Source organism: Vigna unguiculata, chromosome 7 (genome assembly GCF_004118075.2).
Source record: "Vigna unguiculata cultivar IT97K-499-35 chromosome 7, ASM411807v1, whole genome shotgun sequence".
NCBI lineage: Eukaryota > Viridiplantae > Streptophyta > Magnoliopsida > Fabales > Fabaceae > Vigna > Vigna unguiculata.
Window position 1 is genome coordinate 14,792,971 of NC_040285.1, and position 23,034 is coordinate 14,816,004.

Below are 23,034 nucleotides of genomic sequence, written 5' to 3' on the forward strand. Positions count from 1 at the left end.
AAAAATTATTTTCATGACCAAAAACAGTTTGGCCAAGAGCTAATGTGTTGCTTGGTGAATCCATTTGGCCATTGTTACTAGGTGTTATGCTACCAAATTTTATACTTGGATTTTGGGTGATATTGCCAAATTAGTTCCATGCTTTAACTTGGTTATGATCTTTCTTGGTGTATGCATAATTTGAGGTATAATCTTGGCTTGTTCAAATGCTTTCCATAGAGTCTTTAAAAGTGTTTTTCATTGCTTTAGTCTTGTTCAAGTTTTGTCTTTAAAACAAAATTTCCTTAGAAGTTAAACTTTCTTGTTTTTGTGTTTTTCTTGCTTGTCACTAGGTGTTCTTTGTTGTGTCTTAATAGTTTTCTTTTCTTGAAACTCTTGGGATGTTGTGGCCGAATCACTTGTCTTGCATTTGAAAGGTTTTGAACAAGTTTTTAAAAGTGTTTGCTTCACTCCTTTGGTGGATTTTGAGTGCTAGCCTTGCCTTGTTACTTTGGGAGAGCGATCTAAACACTTGGGGTTACAATTTGGGTTGGATTTAGTCTCGGTTTTCATGTTGTCTAACCTCTAATCCATTTATTTTGTCTCGGATTTGAGTGTTTTTGTTGTAGGAATCATGGCAAGTTCATCAAGTGCACCTACACCAAACAAAAACAATACTTTGATGAGATTGCTTCGGGATTTGGAGTTGTCTAGGAAGGAGACCTTTGAACAATTGAGAAAAGACAAGGAGCAAAGTGACCTAAGAATCCAAGAGCACATTCAAAGGCTTGAAGCTAGGGAGAAAGAAAGAGAGCCTAGGAAAAGAAGGCATTCTAGACGCAACCCATCACAAGAGAAGCAAACTCTAAAGATTCCTAAGTTCTATGGTGGAAGTGATCCCAAAATCTTCCTTGATTGGGAAGCTAAAGTTGATCAAATTTTCAATGAAAATCATGTAAAGGATCAAGCACAAGTTGATCTAGTAGTTTTAGGATTTTTGGAGTATGCCAATACTTGGTGGCATAAAGTTTGTAAGAATTATGACCAAGGGCCACCCGCGGCTTCTTGGATGGACATTAAAACTCTTATGTGCGCTAGATTTGTTCCTCCCTCCTATAGGAAGGAACTTCTTTTGAAGCTCCAAAGGCTTCACCAAGGTTCTATGAGTGTGAGTGAGTACTTTAAAGAATTAGAGTCTCAAATACGTAGGGTTGAAATAAAAGAAACTAACAAAGAGAAAATAAAAAGATTTGTGAGTGATCTTAGGAGAGACATACAAGACCAAGTAGAGTTGTATGAGTACTCCACTCTTGAAAATGTTTTCACACTTGCCCTTGGGATTGAAATTCAATTGAAAAGAAAAAGAAGGGCAAGGAAGAGTTACTCACCCAACCACTACTTTAGTCACTCATGGAAGGGAAAGGATAAAAAGAAACATGATAAGTTCCTTTCTAACTCTCATCAAGAACCACCAAGTAAAAGTAAGTCTCCAAGTGATCACATTCACCATTCCACTTCTTCAAGATCAAGTTCCATTAAATGTTTTAAATGTTTGGGTTATAATCACATTGCTTTCAATTGCCTAACCAAGAGGACCATGATCTTAAAGAAGAGTAATGATGTTGAAAGTGAACACTCATCTCCCATTCTCTTTCAAAAGAATCTTCTTCCTCTAGTAAAACTAAAATTTTTGAGAAAGACCCTATGTTATTAAGGCGCATGATAGGTCAAGATCAAAGTGAGCTTGAGCCAACTCAAAGAGAAAACATTTTTCAATCTAGATGCAAAATTAACAAATGGGTTTGCTCTCTAATTATTGATGGAGGAAGTAGTACCAATGTAGCTAGCACAAGGTTGGTGGAAAAGCTTAACTTAGAGACCATTCCTCATGCTAAGCCCTACAAGCTTGCTTGGATAAGTAAAGAGGGAGAAATAGATGTCAATAAACAAGTCCTAATTAACTTCTCTATAGGAAGCTACAAAGATGAGGTGTTATGTGATGTTGTTCCCATGGAAGTCACACATATCTTACTAGGTAGGCCATGGCAATTTGATAAACAAACTTTACATGATGGTCATACCAACCAATACATTTTCTTCAAAAATGGGAAAAAGACCACTTTACAACCTCTATCACCTCAAGAAGTTAATAAGGATAGAAATAAAATAAGAAAAGATAAAAAAGAAAAAGAAAAGGGGCAAGCTTTCACTAAGGTGTTAGTTGCCTACAAAAAAATTCTTCCAAAGCAAGATGTGCATCACCCTTCCTTCCCTTCCCAAGCCAAAAAGGAAGGCCCAAAGCACAAGAAAGAGAGGAAGAGTAGTCTAGAAAATAAAGATGGTCTAACCAAAGCTAGGGGTAATACCCTTAGAAAGGATGGAACAAGAGCTCATAAAAGGGAGGCGCAAATCCTCCCCCAAATCAAGTCAAGCTCCATCTACAAAGGCTTAAAGAATTTATGGGCAAATTCTCTCTAAGGAGGGGAGGATGATGAAGGATTGACCCCAACCAAGGATGGAGGCAAATGCTTAAGAAGACTAAGCATGTTTAGAAAGGAAGTTCACTAATCCTTCATCTCTTTCATTTGTGTTTGTTATTTTTGATTCCCTAAGTTGACTTAGTTGAATCAACTTTAGTTGACTTGTTGACCTTTGACTAGGTTTGACTTGTTGACTATAGTTGACTTGACTTAAGCCAACATGCTAATCTAAGTTTATTTGCTTTGTAGGTTAATTAGGAGTAAGAAAGCAATGTTAGGTGGCGCATGGTGATTGGGGAGCATAAATGATGTGGAGGAGAGAGTAAAGCAAAGGCATAAAGCATAAAGTAAAAGGCATAAAACAAGTGTACCTATGTACCTTTGGTCTCCTTTGTTTTTAGCACACTTTGGCCACTTTTTGGAGACATATGAGACACATTCTTTGTCTCCTTTTGTGCTAGAACGAAATTAGCCTTGCACACACCATAGTTAGCTCTTTTGTCTCTCATTTTTTGTAACCTTATTTGACCTAGTTTCTAGAAGCTAGGGTTAGGTTTTTGTAGAGACATCCTTAGGTATCTTTTATTTGCTTAGAGGCCCATAAACTCTTCTATATAAGGGGTGCTCCTAGACATGTAAAAGGGTTGAACATTTTGAAGTAAAAACACTCTTGTGTCTCAACCATTTGTGAGAGTTTCCTCCCTTGGGAGTGAAACTTTTAAGCCTTATCTTGCATAGCAAGTGGCGGCACACATCCACTCATCTTCAAGGTTGTCATGGCTTCTAGCCTAGCCTTGTAGTGGCGTGCTTCTCACATTTTTACCATTTCTTTCCTTTCCATTTTATGTTTTCTTCTTCCTTTAATTGTTCTTGGTTTTCTATGGTTTATGTGCTTTCCATTTCCTTGTCATTTTGAATCAATCCATCATCTTCTTCTCTTGAGCTTTGTGAAAGGAACCTTCACATCTAGATAGCTTGCTATCTTAATGTCCAGTGGGGATTTCACTTAGCTTTCTTAATCAACTCACACCATATTCAATATTCTTAAAAAGGAACAAGATAATCCTTCATCAACATGTTACGAAGGCGGTGATTAGATTATGGGTTCTGGTCTCGTTTAAAGTCGTATACTCATTGATGTTGCCAGTATGGTAAAGAAGTCATGGTTATCTCTAAGAATGAGCTAAGGTTGAGATGGTGGTTTTGCTACAAATGCGGCCAAATGGAGATTCACTCGGGTGTGTGGTGCTTTCGTGGGGATCAAAGTATTTAAATTCAAACCCAATTTGAATTGTTTCCTTTGCAAGGTTGGGACATAATCTCAAGGGTGGATTGGTTGCTTTCTCAATCTCATTCCGATGAGTTGGGACAACCAACAAGGTGGTGTTCTTTGATTGGAAGAGATAAGTCAGTGGTTGCATATGAAGTATGGATCAAGCTAAATAGTGGGGGCAGAGTTTCACGTGAATCAAAATCATCTCACAAAGGAAAGTGAATAATAGACGCAAAGGATCTCAATGGTATAAGAGTTTATAGACGTGTTCTGAAGCTAGTATTAGAATTTTGACCTTGGTGGGGTGGAATTCACTTTTGCATTGGTGTCTGAAGAAGAACTTGTGTCAATAGTTCCTAATTGGATGGTTCCTACTAAGAGTTTGAAGTTAATACGGAAGTGGAGGAGATGTTGGAGAAGTAGTGACTTATACTAAGTATAATCACAAAGATGACTGCAAGTTGGTGGATCTTAGGGGAGAGCTAGTGGTAGGATAGACTGTGCAAGGATAAACGTTGGATAAGGGAGGATTGGCTTTTCAAGCCTATGGTTTTAAAGAGTGGAAACATGATGAAGGTAAGGAATTTCAAACAGGTTAATGGTATCATCAAGGTTTAGTGGCAAGTTTTTCAAGTGTGAAGAGAGTCCTTAGAATGTTCAAGAGGAGTATTGACAAAGGTCGGAGTGACTAGTAAGACATATGGTTTAAAAAAGATGGATGTGATGCTGAGAAGATAGGATGTTAAGGCTATAAACAAGGGAGTCCAAAGGGTTTTGCAAGTTTCATAGAAGTTTTGGAAGAAGGTTTCTCAGTGATGATTGATTCCTTGTCATGACAGACATGAAAGGAGCATCATTTTGAGTAAATAAATAAGTGACCTTTTGTGGTGATCAGAGTTGCGTAACGAGATTATGGCAAGTGATACTTATGAAGGGTAAAAGGTGCGTGGAAAGAACTATCTTACTTATGACCTAGTGGTTACTACGACAACTAGTTCTTTATAAACAACAAATGTGTCGTTCTTATGAGTATCAATTAAGGATGTTCAGTGACCAGTTACTCAAAGAAAGTTGTGCTAGAGAAGTAGGAGATGGTTTGAGTTATGATTTCAAGTTAGGGTGCCAACTTGGAAGTGAGAAAGTGGGGGTAGATGTTTAGCCAGAGAAGGGAATTCAAGATCCTTGATTTGACGAGGTAAGAGTGAGAATTGGTTGAGAAACATAAGTGTTTGGGTTGGGAAGAGAATGTGTGAGGAGACTTCATTAGTCTAGTCATTTGACTAGCACTAGTGAGTCTCTCAACAAGGTTGAGAAAAGGCGAATCAAAAAATCTTAGTTTGAGGTGTATCGTGGAGTTGCGTGGTACGAACCGGATTAGAAATTTGAAGTCAATGGAAGTTATGGTTCGTAGGTTTTGTGGAATGTTGCCTATAAGTTAGGGAATTAAAGATGAAGATGTGATGCCAAGACGATATGGTGAAGGAAGCAGTTGAATGTTTAAATGGGAAGTGGAACAACTCAGTAGTGAACTTTGTTGCCTTGGTTGAAGTCAACAAAGGAAGCAAGATGTAGGAGTCTCGTTATACATAAAAGTGGTCAAAAATGTTGATGGTGTGGCAGTAGGCCAGCACTCAAGAGTGATCAAGTCAGTGGAGTGATGCATAAAGGAGTGAACAAGGTGATGTGAAGTGATAACGAACATGCTTTAGTTTGAGACTTAAGGCCATCTGAGACGTTGATAAAAACCTATAGGAGGTAGTGGAGAGCATATGGTAAGTGAGTCAGTATAGCAGATACAAGTTAGTGGGGCATGTATGGAGGAGCATTCCAATTTTAAGGCTGGAGGATTAGGAGTGCTTCGAGAGTAGTGACTAAAGTAATCTACATAGTTGAACACATATCGCTTAGCACAGAGGCAAAGTTTCCAGTGACTATAGGTGTTGGAGTCGTTATATCCGTCGTGTTTGAGTGGTGGTTCTCAGAGGAGATAAGGAGAACATAGTTCCTTACTATCTCATCGATGAATTTTTGAGGACGAAAATTTTTGTTGTTGGGGAGAATGTAAGGCCCAATTTTCTGCCCTAATATTTTAAGGGTTGCCTTAAAAATTGTTAGGCCTAAAGGCTGGCTCAAAGGATAAAACCCACTCCTAAGTCTGCCCTAACTCACACTTTCTACTCACTTTCAGAGAACCTTGAGTTGCTGTCGTCAACCCCTCTGCTAGGGTTTGTTTCCTCACCGTTGTCAAGTTCGCTCGAGCTCTTTCCTACTTAACGTAAATTACCCTTCGTCTCGTACCATCCCTCCCTGGTTATGTTTTCGTATTTTCCCAGTTAGGGTTCTGTAGGGAGCTCATCTTATGTTTTATTCCATTGTTTTTCCAGTTCCCTAAACTGTTCCGGAGCTGCTGTGCTCACTTTTGTGGTGTCGAGGTCCCCTGCTAAACCCTTTCCAGGTAAGGGAAGTTAGAACCCTCTTATTTGTTGATGTGATGACGATTGTTTTGCATTTGTTCCATGATTGGTTGAGTTGTATGTTGTTGTGGATGTATGAGCTGGTTAGCATTTTTGTTTGGGTATGAAATATGAATGTGGCAGGGAGAAACAGTGGCGAGGTTCGATACACTCGCCCAAGTGAGCCTGTCTCGCCTAGGTGAGACATGCAAGAACAGATCAGAGTTGCACTCGAGCTCTCACTAAGGCGGAAGCCCTTGTTTTGAGCGAGACACTATCTCGCTCAGGCGAGAGATGCTCGCATAAGCGAGGACGCATGAGAGCTCTTGGCCTGTTACTCCTGTTTTACCCAAGCGAGGAACCTAACCTTTGGGCGAGGGGTTGTCTCGCTTAGGCGAGGAGGGCTCGCTTAAGCGAGCCATGCGAAAGCCTCCCCATGCCCCTGTCGCGATCTCGCCTAAGCGAGGGCACTCCTCTCGCTTGAGCGAGGACTCTTGGCTTGAGCGAGATCTACTTCGAGTTGTGTTGTTTCCTTCACTTGGCTAAATGAAATGTTTGATTTATGATGTACCCTATATAATGTATGAGACCTGCGAAATGAAATGCATGAGATAAGCTATGGTTATAAATTGGATTGATATGATTTCATGATCTCGGCATGTGAAACACATGAGATGGTTGGTGTTAAAGTGGCATGGTATTGGCATGAGCTGAAATTCCACAACTATAGTTTGAGAGTAATGAAAGGGTATGGAATCACTGGGAAAGAAATGAAAAAGGTGAATTATAAAGAGCTGATATGCGATGTATATGTATATGTGTGATAAACCTTTCTTGATTGGTCTGGTATGCTTAGTCCGTGTCAATGCGTAATTCCTTGGAAATCTCTAGGTGGGATTTCAGGGTCGTGCTTCAGTGGTCGAGACGTAATTCCATGGCCCCTGTTAGTGGGTGTCCATGGTGGTGCCCCATCTATATAACTTGGTAAGGATTCAAGGTAAGGATTGCATCCTGACACTTTAAGGAGTCAGTTAGTCTCACTTAGAGCGGACTAACACTTATGGTGAGAGTAATAGGAGGCCTAAAACTCATTAAGGGCTAACCTTGTGTGTGAGGGAATTGATTCATTATAACACTTGTAACACATAGCTCGGGGATGAGCAGAGGTATCCACCACAAGTGCAAGCATCCGCTGAATCCGACCAGGTTATATGTATCTTGATGAGTCGAATCAAGTCTTAGTGTATTGATTGGAAGGTCATAACATGCTTGGAATGATATATGTATATTGGACTGTGAAGGCATATCTGATTGCATGATAAAATCTTTTTGGCTCTAGCTTACCCTTTACTTATTTGATTGTCTTGTATGTGATTCTTCTCTTTTGCAATGATCATCAATTTATTGATGTGAGCAGAGACGAGAGGTTCTCGCGGTCAACAGAGGAATGGTGACTCCATTACGTAGCCCGCTTGGGCTGGATCCTGTTTTGTGGATTTTCTTTTAGGGCCACGACCCATGTAGTATCACTGCCCTTTAAATTCCAATTTGTTTACTGTAGAATATTTGTACCTGGTTCAGTTTGACTCCGTTACGCGTTTTGAAGATTTGTATGGAGTTACTTTTAAACTCCGTGACTGCGCTACGATATTATTCTAGTGTGACGCTTCCTTTATTTACGTTATTAATTAAATAGGGTGTTACATCGTTTGTGTGTTCGCATTTTTTAATTTTCAAGAAATTTAAGATAAGATGAATAACAAATATATAATTAATTTTTAATATAGTCTTTAAATGTAAAATTAAAAAAATAAGATATGTACAAAAAAATAATTTAAAATAATGGTTTAAGACAAAAGAGATTTTTAGAATAACGATTAAAAGTAAAATATTTATCAAATAATTAAGGGTAAAATTGGTATTATGAAATGTGGACACAAGAAAGAATCCTCTTTATATATTGTTATAGATTATTATTATTATTATTATTATTATTATTATTATTATTATTATTATTATTATTAGTTTAAGTATTTTTTGTAAGTTGTTACTCTGAGTTGATATGAAAGTAAAATTTTAACTTAAATTTTGTATTTGGCAGTTACTTTTTTAACATTAGTTTTCAATTGTATTTATTTTGTATGAGTCATATTACACAATATGTCTATATTCTACCTTAACAAACAACACGTGCATACAATTTTATTTTAATATAACATACAAACATTTATATCTGCATGTGTTTCTATTTAAAAATTTTAACATCAATTCCATATTTTATTTATTTTGTATGAGACCATATTATACAATAGACCTACATTTTACTTTAACGACAATTTGTACATACGCATCTCATTTTAATATAATATACATTTATTTATTTCTACGTGTGTTTTTATATAAAAATTTTAACATCATCTTGAATTTATTTATTATTTTGTACGTGACCATATTATATAATATACCTATATTTTATTTTAACAACGACCAGTCAAGATTATAATTGTAAATTTTAATAATGTAAAATCTTGTTTTGTTACAGGTTACTTCAATTTTATAATTTAAAAGAAACAAATTTATAATTACTTATTATTTTTTAATTTTATCATTATTATTAATATTATTATTAGTATAATCTATTATTATTATTAATATAATAATAATTATATAATTATATAATAATAAAATATAATTATAAAAATAAATAATTTATTCAAATATAATAATAATAATATTAATTTTTTTAATCTTAATAATTAAAAAAAAAAAACGACCCGTGCATAGACACGGTCTCATATTAGTTTTGAGTAAAATAAGGAGTATTGGAATTTTGTTGAACAAACTTCTTTATTATATCTTCAAATAAAAAAAATCATAAATTAAAATTAAGTAATTTTGAATAAAAAAAGTCCAGTTGTTTGTTTCTAGCAAGCCCATTTTTGCTCTCTCCAATTCCTTCTTAATTTTTTAACATTGTTAAAAAGAAGACATTGGAACAATCGGAAGTGGTTTAATAACATGGAAAATACCAACTTAATAATTTCTTAAATACAAAGTTGCTTTCCCATCACTCTAATCAGCAATGATCAACTTTCAAAATGAAAGCATAATTCATTTGAGTTAAGTGATTTTGTTTTATTGGAGCTTGTAAACTTTCCATTGAATTGTCACACCAATTGATCTTTTTTCTTAGTGCACCCATTACAAACCAACGGATATTACATAGAATTTCTTCTATCAAAGCGTAATATGCCATTTAAAAAGTCACATCCTTTCTTTCTTTTTTTACCACTGCATATCCTAAATTCAGTTCCAATAAAAAACTAAATTATTTAAAGGGTAAAAATGTCTTTCACTATATATATATTCCAATTACCGTCATGTATACTAAAATGTAAATGTTTTACTGAAGATAATTTCTTTTTCGATGAGAAAAATTTAAATTTATGTTGTACATAAAATTATTTATATATAAAAAGCGAATATTCTTCTTTTAACAGAAAATAAATTCGAATTCTTGAGACGCCGCGTAAGGGTAAAAGTAAAATGATGGCATGGGAAATATGATAATATGATTTTTTTTGTACCTTTTAGAAAAAAACATGCAATAGCAATATCGTTAAAGTAGAAAACAACACAAGATCCAATTCATATAAAAAATATTCGAAACTGCATGGGAATGAATGCAGGTGCAGGAAGCGCAGAGAGTCCACGCTATCGAGATTGTCGATCACGCGAGTGGGTGGCGCGTGTACGAGGCTTGTATTTGTAGCAATAGCACAGTGAGAAGACAAAGCGCACTCGTTTCGTTGATCACCGTTCCCCTGCCGGTGACGGAATTCAAAAACACCCGCCTCTTTCTCTCTCTCTCTCTCTTGCTCTGACCAGAATCTGTTCCATTCATCTTCTCTGGTTTCGATTCCAATTCGCTGGGGTAAGAATTCGATACACCGTTTTCGTAGTAGTGTAGGGGAATTTCGGGGTATCTGATCTCATTATGTTTTGCTTCATTTTCACGTTTTTCGTTGCGTTACTTCACTCCACTTCGCATCGCATTGCCTAACTCCACTTCCCTCGCATTTTCGATCCTACGCTGGTTTTCCTACCGCCTCTGTTTCTCTCTCTCTCTCTCTCTTTCACTCTTGTTTTTTTCTTTTAAATGATTTTCAAACTTTTGAAGTTTGTTGTTGATTTCATCGATTTTGTATATGCTATATCAATTTGCATGTCTATTCGTGCGAGTACGAATTTCTTTCGTCCTTTTTTTATGTGTTGTTTGCTGTGTGAAAGTGTTTGATAATCGGTTTATGTTTTTCCTTTTTATGTATTGGATTGGCATCATCCCTCTCTGAACTCTAAACTTCTTAGAAACAATATAGAAAGAAGCTGAAAACGTTTAGCGGTTAAACACTCATACTCCAGTTATATTTCATCGAGAGAGAGAATAGATGTTCTTCTGCTTGCTAGGGTGTAACCACTCTTCTTCTCATGCTTGGTTTGTAAATCAAAGGTATTGTAAAAAGAGATTCTTATCTTTAAAAATAGATGGATTGACGTGTTTGAAGGAAAGATGGTAATGAATATGGGGAAACTATGCTTGGTCTGTACTTTAGCCTGTGATAGACTTGTGTCACAGAAAGTTTTATGTTAGAAAAATGAAAGATGGGGGATGATAATTTCACTCTGTATTTGCGTTTGTTGTCTGTAGTTGGACTGCATCTCTTTCTTACAGTATGTATTGTGTAAATTGAGAGAAAGGTAGGAATGCTATGGTTGCATAATGATCGCAAGAGGTGGTTCCATATTGGGAGTAGCCTGAGGGCTATTGGTTAATCTTCTGGTATTTAGGCGCCTGAAATCTCTTCGTAGTTTCATTTCTCTAACTGGACAGAACAAATTCAGGTGAGGCAGGAGACAACTTGATTATCAGTTTCTCTTGTTACTGCTGTTGAAAATAAGTACCTGACTAATTAACTTATCAATCAAACAACAGTGGTTTTGAATTGGGAATGGAGAGATAGAGAGAAAATGGTTGTGCTTTATAACTATTACATGAATTAACTTGATCACAGTGGACTATCTACTATTACAGGAATTAACTTAATATCTTGCTTTAGAACTTTGAGGTTTGTGATCAACTGCAATGATGATTTCATCAGTATGTTTCTGGTTTTTACTTGTTTTCAGGATTGGGCATGCTTTTTATCTAGTCTGTCTTTGATGATGAGGTTTTATAATCTTCAGAAGTTCTTACTAGTGAGTTGCTTTCTTTATTGAGTAACTTTTTATATTACAGACTAGAGTACTTTTTCCTTTCACAGATCTGAAGATTGATGACAAATAGTCTGGTTTGGGTATCAAAAACAAAAATCAAGTTGAGTGGTATTTTGCTGGTGAGCATTATGGGGAAAAATGCAGGGTTTAAAATTTTATAAATTGACTGAAAACTGATATTTTATTCTTTCAATCAAACAATGAAGGAAAATAATGGAAGCACATCCTACTTTCTCCATTGAAAGATCAAAGCAACTCAATAACATGGGGATGTCTGGAGCACTTTCTTCATCTTTGTCAATCCTTCCAATACCCACAGAAGATATGTATCCTAGGCTGCCTGAATCACAGTTGGATATTGTAGAACAAGAGCTTGTGACAAGACCTTATACTAATTCAAGTTATTTGAATTCAAATGGAGTAGTTGGGCATATTTTTTCGTCTTCTTCTGGATATTCAACTGACCTTCATCACTCATCTCTTTCACCTGATGAAAAGCACTCTACTAACGCTCGTTTTATTTCACAATCATCAACCAACATTGCCCAATTTCCATTATCATATTCTTCGAATACTGGACCACCAACTTCAGCAGCACCAAGCCATTTTTCCAAAGAAAACAGTGCTTCCTGGCATACAGAGTCCCTGCCCAGTTTTCTGGATTTTCCTGCACATCACTCAATGGACGATAACAGAGTAGAAAGTAGTGATTGCCCTATAATGGCATCCGAGGAGTATTGCAAGCAAAATGATTGGCAGGAGTGGGCTGAGCGGCTAATCAGTGATGATGACACTTTGACTTCTAATTGGGATGACCTTCTTACTGACAACATTCGAGACATTGAGCCAAAGGTGAACTATTTCATAACTCAAATCAATATTTTCTTTCATAGGAAACTGATACATAATTTATTTAAGGAATATGATCGGATCTCATTTCGTGGCTTTAGGTGCCATTCCAGGTTGCAAAATCACTTTCACAGTTTCCAGGACATCAATCCCAAGGTCTACAACTTCCTGCTTCATATGGAGACAATTGCTCTGGAGCTACCCTCTCCTCCTCATCAAATTCTACTCCTGCCAAGTCACGAATGCGTTGGACACCAGAACTTCACGAGGCGTTTGTGGAGGCTGTCAACCAACTTGGGGGAAGTGAAAGTACAATAATCTATTTTTCTCTGTTTGGTAAGTCTTTATCCTTATTTTGATAAACTTTGTTCTCATTTTTTTTCCTGTTTTTCTGTCTTCTTTCTGCAGGAGCTACTCCAAAGGGTGTGCTGAAGCTCATGAAAGTTGAAGGATTAACTATATATCATGTGAAAAGCCATTTGCAGGTATGTGCACTTTGCTTTTAACTCCTCTGGTTTGTTTGGTAGCGTGTGTACGTTTACTGAAACAGATTTGGCTTGGGATGAAGAAATACAGGACAGCTAGGTATAGACCGGAGTCATCTGAAGGTACATAAATTATGTCTCGTATAATATTTACCAGCATGCATTAATTATAAATACCTGTTTTGTTTGAGTATTCTTTGATGCTACTGTAATATAAAACCACTCTTCCACTACAACATTTATTGTAGGATTAAAAGTAGATCATTCTTGATTGTGAACAAGGTTTTCTTTAATATGCTTTTCAAACATAAGAAAATGTTTTACTAATTTATTAAATACCTATTAATGCATGGTATCTTGTGCATTCAATGGTTACATTAATGCAAATCACCTTGAGTGACAAACTATTGAATCGTGTAAAGCACTTAAAATCTAAACTGATGTTGATGAGTTTAATCCTTTGCCTGTAAGATCGAGTTAGATACGCACTTGGATTCTTTTCCAATACTATACATATATTAGTTGTGAATGGCTTAACTTAATATTTTTTGAGAATGTAGATACTTCAGAAAATCTAAACGTATTTGAATATATTAAGAAAATTAAATAACCTTTTGGGTCTTTATATTAGGCAAAAAACCCTCACGGATGTTGATCTCACATATAAGCAAAATTTTAATTATTTTCACCCTATTGCAATGAAATTATTCCTAGAAAACCCTTCCTTTAACGGAAATTTTATTTCCAGTGACTCTTGTTTCCTATTGAAATCAAGTTCCAATGAAAAATAGTTTTGGAAAGAAGTTTATTTTTTATTTGGAATTGTTGCAATTAAATAATTCTAACCAACTTTCTTAAGTAGCATAAATTAGTTTTTTGGCTTATTCAAGATTTAAGAAAGTATGATTTTTTTTGTTCGTTTTGATTCTCAGAACTATTTTTTTTTTCCTGTTTTGCATCCTTATGTTAGACCTCTTATAAGTAAACTATAAGAGGAGGAACCAAAAATAAGGAGTCTGCAAGGTCTATAGCAAATAGGACAGTTATTGTAATAGTCTTTGACAGTTCTGTGTTTAGTTTGACAGTTTTCTATATTTTATTAGGGCCAAGCATAACTGCTTTTAGGCAGTTATTAGAACAAGAGAAAAATAGAGAAAGGGAAGGAAAGCGGGGAGATTAGACTAGAGAGAAAATCTGGAAAGGGAGAGACCAAGATCTCGGTAACTTGGAAGATGCAAACTGTCCTGAGTGTTGTTCTTTTTCAATTTATGTATTTTGTTGTGTTTTGTGTAATTTGGTAAATTGCAGACCAAATCTTGTGCCAGTAATTTAATATATTTTCTATACCAGTTGGTTTCTATCAACTGGTATCAGAACGTGTCTGGAGACCCTCATGGTGACAACAAGAAGCATGGAAGCAAAGGTGGAAGCATTGGAGAGGGGGTTAGAGGGCTTGTTGGCAATGCAGTAAACATGGTGAGAAAATGCTGAACAGTTAAACTAAGTTCAAGCATCCATACGTGAAACTCGTGTGAGAAAAGAGGAAGAGAACAATGATGGCATTTAACCATTTCGTGTGGGTTGCACACAAGGGAGCCATACGGGTGGACGATACATAGGTGTAGGAAGTTATAGATACCGAGTTTTGGTGGTGAGGATGGATATGGATGGATAACCCAAGTAGAGCGATATTTTGACTTAAAAGGGATGACAGGAGAGGAGAGGAGAGGAGAGGAGAGAAGAAATTACAAGTAGTGATTGTGGCAATGGAAGGGAAGGCACTGACTTGGTATAAATGGTGGGAGTTTGCAGAACACCAACCAACGTCGGAGGATTTTAGGGCAATAGTGATTAGATGCTTCTAACCCACCATGGTTGAAAATCCTTTTGAACTGTTGTTGAGTCTTAAGCAAACAGGAACAATGGAGGAATATCGGGAGAAGTTTGAACTCTATACTGGTCCATTAAAGAATGCAGAACCAGTATACTTGAAGGGCATATTTTTGAATGGGCTTAATGAATTAATTAAGGCAAAACTTAAACTCTACCCAACGAAGAGTTTGGCTGATTAAATGGATTATGCACAATAGGTTGATGAGAAGAATCAATTGGCGAAGAGAGGGAGCATTACTAGTACTAGTTGGAGTTGGCCAACTCGCACATCTAATAACATTCGCACAATCACGTGGGAACCGAGATGATGGAAACATGACAATGAGCAAGGGCAAGGATCCACTTGAAGAACTTGGAGACCTATGACAAGGGCTAGAGCAAGGAAAGCAAAAATAGCTCTGCAACAAGTGTTGTCCATATTATTTGAATACAAGCCCAAGTTTCAAGGAGAAAAGACCAAGGTTGTGAATTGTGTCATGGCCTAAATGGAGAAGGACTAATATACCAATTTGCTGCAGTTTCTTTTAAGTTATTAGTTTGTTTAAATAAGGGTCCAATGCTTTGTAAAATTGGCTTACCGAATTATGTTTTGGGTTAACCAATTTGGGCTTTAGTTTTGCTTTATTTTCAAGTTGTAATAAGAGCCCATTTGCCAACTTAAGAATCAGCATTTGGGAGACAAACAGGATGCATAGCTGAATGCTTTTGGGGTGATTTTTGGGTTGCCAAATTTGTAGTTACAATCAGCTACAAAGTAGTGGGATCATTAATAGCTTAAGTGGGATGTAAATGTAATTTATGGATCTTTTGTAATTCTGATGGTTAAAGCTTCTATATATGCTAAATCATTTTTATCAATGAAAACAAGTTGAGTTTTGTTCAAAAATTATCTCTTCTAACTTAGTGAGAGTGATTCTCTTGAGTTCTTGAGTGATTCAAGAACCCCTTGGTTGTATCAATGGACTTCCCCATCCTTTGTGTATTGCCTCTCTTGGAAAGAGTGATTCTTTCCTTCCTGGGCTCTCACGAGTTTACGTAAACTCTCAAGTTTGACAACCTTGCTCTCATGAACAAGGTACTCAAGCTGTTTTTGAAGAAATTTGCTCTAGTTTTCTTTGATGATATTTGGATTTATAGTAGCAATGAGGAGGAGCATCATCAACATTTCAGCATTGTGTTAGCATTATTGAAAGAGAATGAATTGTTTGCCAATAAGAAGAAATGTCATTTTTGTCAGTCCCAATTGGAGTATTTGGGTCATATCATTTCCAAACATGGTGTAGTAGCAGACCCAAGTAAAGTTGAACTCATGTTGGATTGGCCACCGCCAAAAGATTTAAAAGCTTTGAGGGGGTTCCTTGGTTTGATAAGTTACTACAGAAGATTTGTTAAAGATTATAGCAAGATAGCCCACCCTTTAACCGAATTGTTAAAGAAGGATAATTTCATTGGACAACAGAATCCCAAACAGCCATGGACAAATTAAAAAAATTGGTGGCAGATTTGCCTATTTTGACAGTTCCAGAATTTTCCAAGACTTTTGTTATAGAGACAAATGCTTCCAATCGAGGACTCGGTGCTGGTTTAATGCAGGAGGGAAGGCCAATGGCTTTTCTCAGCCAAACACTCTCAACCAAGGCCCAATACAAGTAGAGTTAATGGCTATTGTGTTGGCTGTTCAAAAGTGGCGCCACTACTTGCTGGGAAGACACTTTATAATTATTACATATCAGGAAAGGCTGAAGTTTTTGACGACTGAGCAAAGGGTGGTGGGAGAGGAATATTTTAAGTGGACTTCTAAACTCATGGGTTTGGATTTTGAAATATGTTATCATTCAGGCAAGGAGAATGGGTTGGTAGATGCTCTCTCTAGAAAAATGACCTTTTCAGCCTCAATATTCACTTTGACCAATTACCAGACTAGGAATCTGAAATCCATGAAGACCCTCATCTCCATGGCATTATTCATGATTTAATTCAAGACCCAATTTCTCATCCAGATTATAAATTTCAGAATCAAAAGTTGTCCTATAAAGGTCGACTAGTGCTTCCAAAAGGGTCTTCTAGAATGCCCTCATTATTGCATGAATTTCACAACTCAGCTATGGGAGGCTATTCTGGATTTTTTAGAACCTATAAAAGGCTTCCAAAGGTGATATTTTTGGGAAGGCATGAAGAAGGATGTGCAACAGTATGTATCTACATGTGAGACTTGCCAAAGAAACAAGTATCAAGCTTTATCCCTGGCTGGACTACTTTAACCCCTTCCTATTCCAACTCAAGTATGGGCTGATATTTCCATGGATTTCATTGAAGGGCTTTCCAAGGCTCACAGGAAGGATGTCATTTTGGTGGTGGTTGATAGGTGGACTAAGTATGCTCATTTCCTTACACTTAGTCATCTATTCATCCTTTTACAGCCAAGGTGCTTGCTGAACTTTTTGTCAAAGACATTGTAAAACTACTTGGTTTTCCCTCCTCTATTATTTCAGATCATGAGAAAAAATTTCCCAGGCATTTCTGGTCTGAATTATTCAAAGCTGCTGGCACAAAACTCAGGTTCAGTTCAGCCTACCACCCCTAAACTGATGCCTCACTGACACTCAACCCAAGCAGTGGCCTAAGTGGTTGAGTTGGGCTGAGTTTTGGTTCAACAGTAATTACAACAACTTTCTGAAATTAACTCCTTTCAAGGCATTATATGGTCGAGACCCACCCCACCTACTCAATGCTGCCACTGTTCCATCAGTTGTGCAAGATGTGAATGTGCTAACTCAGGATAGGGATCAAATGTCGAGGGATCTCAAGGAGAACTTGGCCAAGGCACAAAATCTAATGAAGAGGTATTTGACCAGTTTTGACGTCCTCTCCAATTAACTGTTGGGGATTGGGTGTATATTAAGTTACAACCCTATCGATTACGGTCCTTAGCTCGGAAGAGTAATGAGAAGTTGAGTCCGTGTTTTTATGGGCCTTACCAGATCACAAAACAGATTGGAGTAGTTGCTTAACAATTAGCTCTTCCACCACAGGGTAAGATTCATCCGATGTTTCATGTCTCTCTATTGAAGAAGGCTCTTTCGCCCTCCATAAGGCCATAACCTCTACCTCCAATGTTATAGAAGAACTAGAATTACAGGTCACCCCAGCTGTGGTGAAAGTGGTGCGCAATTCCCCCAATGGGACTGCAGAGGTACTAATTCAGTGGACAGATCTACCAGAATTTGAAGCTATGTGGGAATCCATGGAGACCATTATGCACCACTTTCCTTCTTTTCACCTTGAGGACAAGGTGACTCTTGGGGGGAGTATTGTTAGACCTCTTATAAGTAAGCACTATAAGAGGAGAAACCAGAAATCAGGAGTCTGCAAGGTCTATAGTAAATAGGACATTGTAATAGTTTTTGACAGTTCTGTGTTTAGTTTGACCGTTTTCTATATTTGATTAGGGCCAAGCATAACTGCTTTTAGGCAGTTATCAGAACAGAAGAAAAATAGAGAAAGGGGGGGAAAACAGGGAGATTAGACCAGAGAGAAAATCTGGAAAGGGAGGGACCAAGCTCTCAGTAACTTGGAAGATGCAAATTGTCCTAAGTGTTGTTCTATTTCAGTTTGTATTTTGTTGTGTTCTGTGTAATCTGGAAAATTATAGACCAGATTTTGTAACAATATTTAATATAATTTCTATACCAATTGGTTTCTTATCACCTTATTAAAGGAAATGTTTCATTTTAGTCCTTGAAGTTGTGTTCATTAGTGATGATGGTGTGGCTAACACAAATTGAATAAGTAGTTTAACTCATAATGACAAAACGAAAGCCTTCTCATTAGAAGGAACCTATTTCAAAAGTTTATGATTGTACACATACGGGAACCACAAGTTAAGACACTAAAATTGAAAAAAAAAAAATTAATAGGGTCACAAACAGCAAAAAAATAAAGAGGAATAAAATGAAAAGGTGCATAGAAACTTGTATAAGTCTAATATTAGATTTAATACATGACAGTAAGGGGATGAAACAATTCATAACTAATCTAAGCCTTTTGGATATTTCCCAATTCTCTGTTTCTCCATGAACCACCCTCTGTTTCCAGAAACCTATGGTTTCTCAAGAAACTCAAAAATCGCCGATTAATTTGTCTGAGAAATTGACCAAGACCACAGTGATTGTTGTCTTGAAGTGTTGTGTTGTGTTCTGTCTTGAGTCAATTCCTTGAAACTAGAGTCATAATCATCTGTGTTGTGAGCTGATCAACAGTTCGCTCGTTGACTACTGTTGGCAGGAGTAACGGAGAAAAAAGCAGGTTCCATTGAAGATATGGCATCTCTAGATTTAAAAACGTAAGTATATACTATTTACTGCTTTGTAAATAATTTATGTTATGCAGTATTATCATAAATGCTGATACATCAAATCGATAACAGAAGTTCATTCGTTAACATGACTTTTACTGGTGCAAATGTTACATTCTCAGAAGAATTTGAATTGATTGTGTTGCACGTTATGATATATGGAATGCGCTGTTAAGTTTGTTTCTTCAGATGGCAGTTACTATTTTGTATCTTACCACTTAACCTAAGCTGAGTACAAATATCAATTAAGGGCAAGCTCAGGAATGAATATAAGGATTAAAATAGAAGAGGCTTTGTTACTTATCTTTGAATAGAAGCTACGACAAGGTCCAAAAAGTATTAGTCTTTGGATCACCAAGTGGCTTAGAATTTTCACTGACTCAGGATTAAGAGCATAAAGGCCAATATATGGTCTTATATATTAGCCTTGTGGTTTCATGTAAAGTTTTTGGTAATATTTCAGAGGCAGTAATTATTATGCTGAATTTACTATTGTATTACTGACAGTGGTATTGAGATCACTGAAGCTCTACGACTACAAATGGAGGTTCAGAAGCGGTTGCATGAACAGCTAGAGGTATGAACTTGATTCCTCTAGAATTTATTTCGAACATATATCAATGAATTGAATGAATTTGTATACAAAGGGTGGTTCAAAGGTTTGTTCAGCTTGAAAGATTTATTTATATAGCAATCCATATTTTTGAAACTACAATATCGGTCATTGATTATAGGCACAATTAACTAGTCATGAACCGTGGTCAAAACATTCATATGCTTACACAAGATCATGTAAAAAAGTCTCCTATATACTCATGAAAGTTTACTTAATATTAAAAAAGTATTGAAATATTTACATATAACATATATTAATAAATAATACTAATACAATAATAATACTTCTCAACTCGATTGATACTAATACTTCTCAACTTTATTATCTGTTACTTGAAAAAACACACATTGTATTTTAATAGTTCGGTAGACATTTGGCTTAAACCTTAAAATAATGTCATAGAAAAATAAAATCACAAAGGCTTAATGATTTAGTCCTCTAATTTGTTAGTTTATTCATTTTGATCCCTTATTATATTTTGGTTTAATTTAGTTCTCCAATTGCTTAAAAAAGTTCAATTTGGTCCTCCAATTATTTAAAAAGGTTCAATTTTTTAAAAGTTTACAATTTTTCTATTTAAAATTTTGATTCAATTTAATCTTTCTATTTCTTACAATGATTTAATTTTGTCCTCTCCGATTTGAAACTAAATTAGTAATTAAGCTTAATTATAATTTATATATACATGTTAAAATAATCTAAAATAGTAATTAAATTTAATTACAATTTATACATACATATTAAAATAATTTTTTATAATTTATAAATTCCACTTAAATGTTCAAATTTTTTACATTTAGGTAGAGTGATTTTATATATAAATTATAAATTTTTTTAAATGTATATAAGTTGAAATTAAACTTAATTATTCATTTAATTTGAAATTAGAGAGGACAAGATTGGATAGATTTAAAAAACAAGGGATTAAATTGAATAAAAATTTTAAATGGTGAGAAACTAAATCGAAATTTTTTTAAAAATTGAATCGTTTAAAACAATTGGAGGAATAAATTGAATCTAAAAATAAAGGAACCAAAATAAATCAAACCAACAAATTAGAAGATCAAATCACTGATTAAACCAATCTCAATATAAAATGAGAGTTTGGAAGTCAGGTTCCTCAGGTTACTGAGAGCAAATATTCACTAAATGACAAAATCACAATAGAGAAAATAAAACACAAAATCACAAAAATTAGACTCAAATGGAACTAGGAAGAAGAATGGGTGTCACTGGTTGTTGTCTGGCTGCCTTCAACTGACTGGTCTTGGTGAACACAGTCGGGAAGACCAGATCATTGTCAGAGTCGCGAAGAGGAAAAAAGCAGAGAATACATGAGAGAGGATGAAAATCGGGAGACTATAAAAACAAGTTTGATTGCGAGAATAGAATACAAGAGAAGCCTTGAATATTTGTTTTGAAAAAAAGGACTCAAAATGCCCCTATGCAATGACGCTGTGGAAATAGTCTATAATAGGTCTATTGGGAGATTATATCTTATGCGGATCTTTTTATAGACTCGATGGGTGGTCATGTGCAGAAACTGTTACATACCTTTAAGAAAGCTATTTTCATTCCCTAAATTCTCTCTCTAAATGATTGTTGAGATATCATTAAAATATTCTCTATTTGGGTTATTGAAATCTAATACATCTAATACATACAAAAGAGTTATTGAACGGAGTATCATCATCATAAGCAGAACATCAACTCATACAGCATACACAAAAGCTAAGAAAGGAATACGCCAGTCTTACTTGCATATGCATTTGCCTACAAGCACAAAACATTTTACTGGTAATTATTTTTAACATAAAATTCGAGGTTATCAATTTTTTACTGGCTCAGCTTGTTCTTTGGGAATTCAGTTTTGTTGGTTGATTGGAGGACCAAATATCAGAACAATCACTGGTTTTCCAATCCAACTAGCTGGTTTGGTTTGATATTTTCAACTATGGTTGCAATTGCCATGATTATAGAAGTTCATGTTTTATGGCACATGGGATTTGCGAGAATAATTTTTTACTTGTAATTGAAATAGACTAGAAGTGAAGTCTGTGTGTTTGTAAGTTAGGTGAAAGAAATTGAAGGGATGTAGATGTTCTCTAGAGAAATAATTCAATATTGTTTATTGTTCATCTTGTTTCCTGTATTCTGATTTATATTTTATTAATGTATCGTATAACAAATTATAATTCATTTACTGGTCATTCCCAATCTTATATCTTTGATTTGTTGAAGATACAAATTGTAATTGTAAGATTCAGCACTTTGTCATTAATGTTGTGTTATGTGGTTGTGATATCTGTTTCGTGGTTCTAATATCGTTCTTCTAATCCGCTTGTTTTTTGTCAGATTCAAAGAAATTTGCAGCTGCGAATAGAAGAACAAGGAAGGTACCTCCAGATGATGTTTGAGAAGCAATGTAAATCTGGAAGTGAAGCGTTGAAGGCATCATCATCTACCATTGAGACTCAATCTGGAGTATCTTTGAATGCCACGAGAGACTTCGCGGTCAAAAATGTTTTAGAAGCATCACAAGTAGAGCATTGTAGGTCAGAAGCTGATCATGCTAACCGCAGTACCACAGTTGAGGAAGGCTCGCTGGAAAAGGGTGGGAATGCTGATTCTCCCAAAACTCAACATGTTATTGCTAGTGATGACAGTGCAGAAGCCCCAAAACGTCAAAGAACAGAGTAAGCCATATGATGGGTGGAGGTCGTAAGTTATGAGTTTCTTCTGTCCTATTGTCATGAAAGAGTGCAATGTACATTTAGCAGATGATGTCACCTCAATTGCTTAGGTCAAGTTTTGTTGTTATAAATCCTTTTTGTTAGGTAGTTTGTAAATGTCAGTAACTGTAAGCCATACTTGAGCTTGCGCATACTCTATCCTTGGAATGCAGAACCCTTTATGCGCCCTGGATTACCGTTCCCCACATCAATAAAAAGCAAATAATGAGTCAACTTGATGATGCGCAAACACCTTTTTCCTCTTTCCTGCATCTAAGTAAGGCTTAATACATATTTTGTTTCTATTTTTATTGGGTTTATTTAATTTGGTCCTCAAGAAGATTTAAAGAAGATTTAAGTAAGATTTATAATTGAATTTCAAAAGTAATTAATAAAAATACTAATTTTAGAAAAAATATTAATGTAATAATTAGAAAGGAACAAAATTGATTCATTTTAACAAAAATTATGATTAAAATAAACAAAAATAACGAATATAGAAATTTAATTGAACAAAAATAATGAATATAGGAATAAAATTGAATAAAAAATAATAATATAACCACAAGTTGACATGTGACACTAATATTAATATGTGATACAATTATTAATTACTTGACATGTGGACAATTTTTTTAAAATTAAA

The 23,034-nt window shown here is 35.6% G+C and overlaps 1 protein-coding gene across 8 annotated transcripts; it reads left to right on the forward strand.

Moving 5' to 3' along the window:
- The first annotated feature begins 9,854 nt into the window (after positions 1 to 9,854).
- Positions 9,855 to 22,622, forward strand: LOC114191941 (protein PHOSPHATE STARVATION RESPONSE 1-like). Of its 8 annotated transcripts, XM_028081400.1 has the most exons (11): positions 9,855 to 10,119; positions 10,894 to 11,087; positions 11,373 to 11,413; positions 11,507 to 11,578; positions 11,666 to 12,311; positions 12,410 to 12,617; positions 12,717 to 12,793; positions 12,877 to 12,916; positions 18,971 to 19,028; positions 19,548 to 19,617; positions 22,012 to 22,622. In XM_028081400.1, the coding sequence occupies exons 5-11, from the start codon at positions 11,673 to 11,675 to the stop codon at positions 22,354 to 22,356; spliced, it is 1,437 nt and encodes a 478-aa protein (XP_027937201.1). In that variant the 5' UTR covers positions 9,855 to 10,119; positions 10,894 to 11,087; positions 11,373 to 11,413; positions 11,507 to 11,578; positions 11,666 to 11,672; the 3' UTR covers positions 22,357 to 22,622. The 8 variants fall into 8 exon arrangements, with proteins under 8 accessions (XP_027937201.1, XP_027937207.1, XP_027937202.1 ...); XM_028081406.1 differs by lacking the exon at positions 11,507 to 11,578 and having other exon boundaries at positions 11,373 to 11,441; XM_028081401.1 differs by lacking the exon at positions 11,373 to 11,413.
- The last annotated feature ends 412 nt before the right edge of the window (positions 22,623 to 23,034 follow it).

Excerpts from the sequence above, each read along its gene's own strand:
- LOC114191941 (XM_028081406.1), top strand. The coding sequence starts at position 11,673 with ATGGAAGCACATCCTACTTTCTCCATTGAAAGATCAAAGCAACTCAAT. Across the intron at positions 12,917-18,970 it reads TAGACCGGAGTCATCTGAAG|GAGTAACGGAGAAAAAAGCA; the intron begins GTACATAAATTA and ends TACTGTTGGCAG. Across the intron at positions 19,029-19,547 it reads GCATCTCTAGATTTAAAAAC|TGGTATTGAGATCACTGAAG; the intron begins GTAAGTATATAC and ends TATTACTGACAG.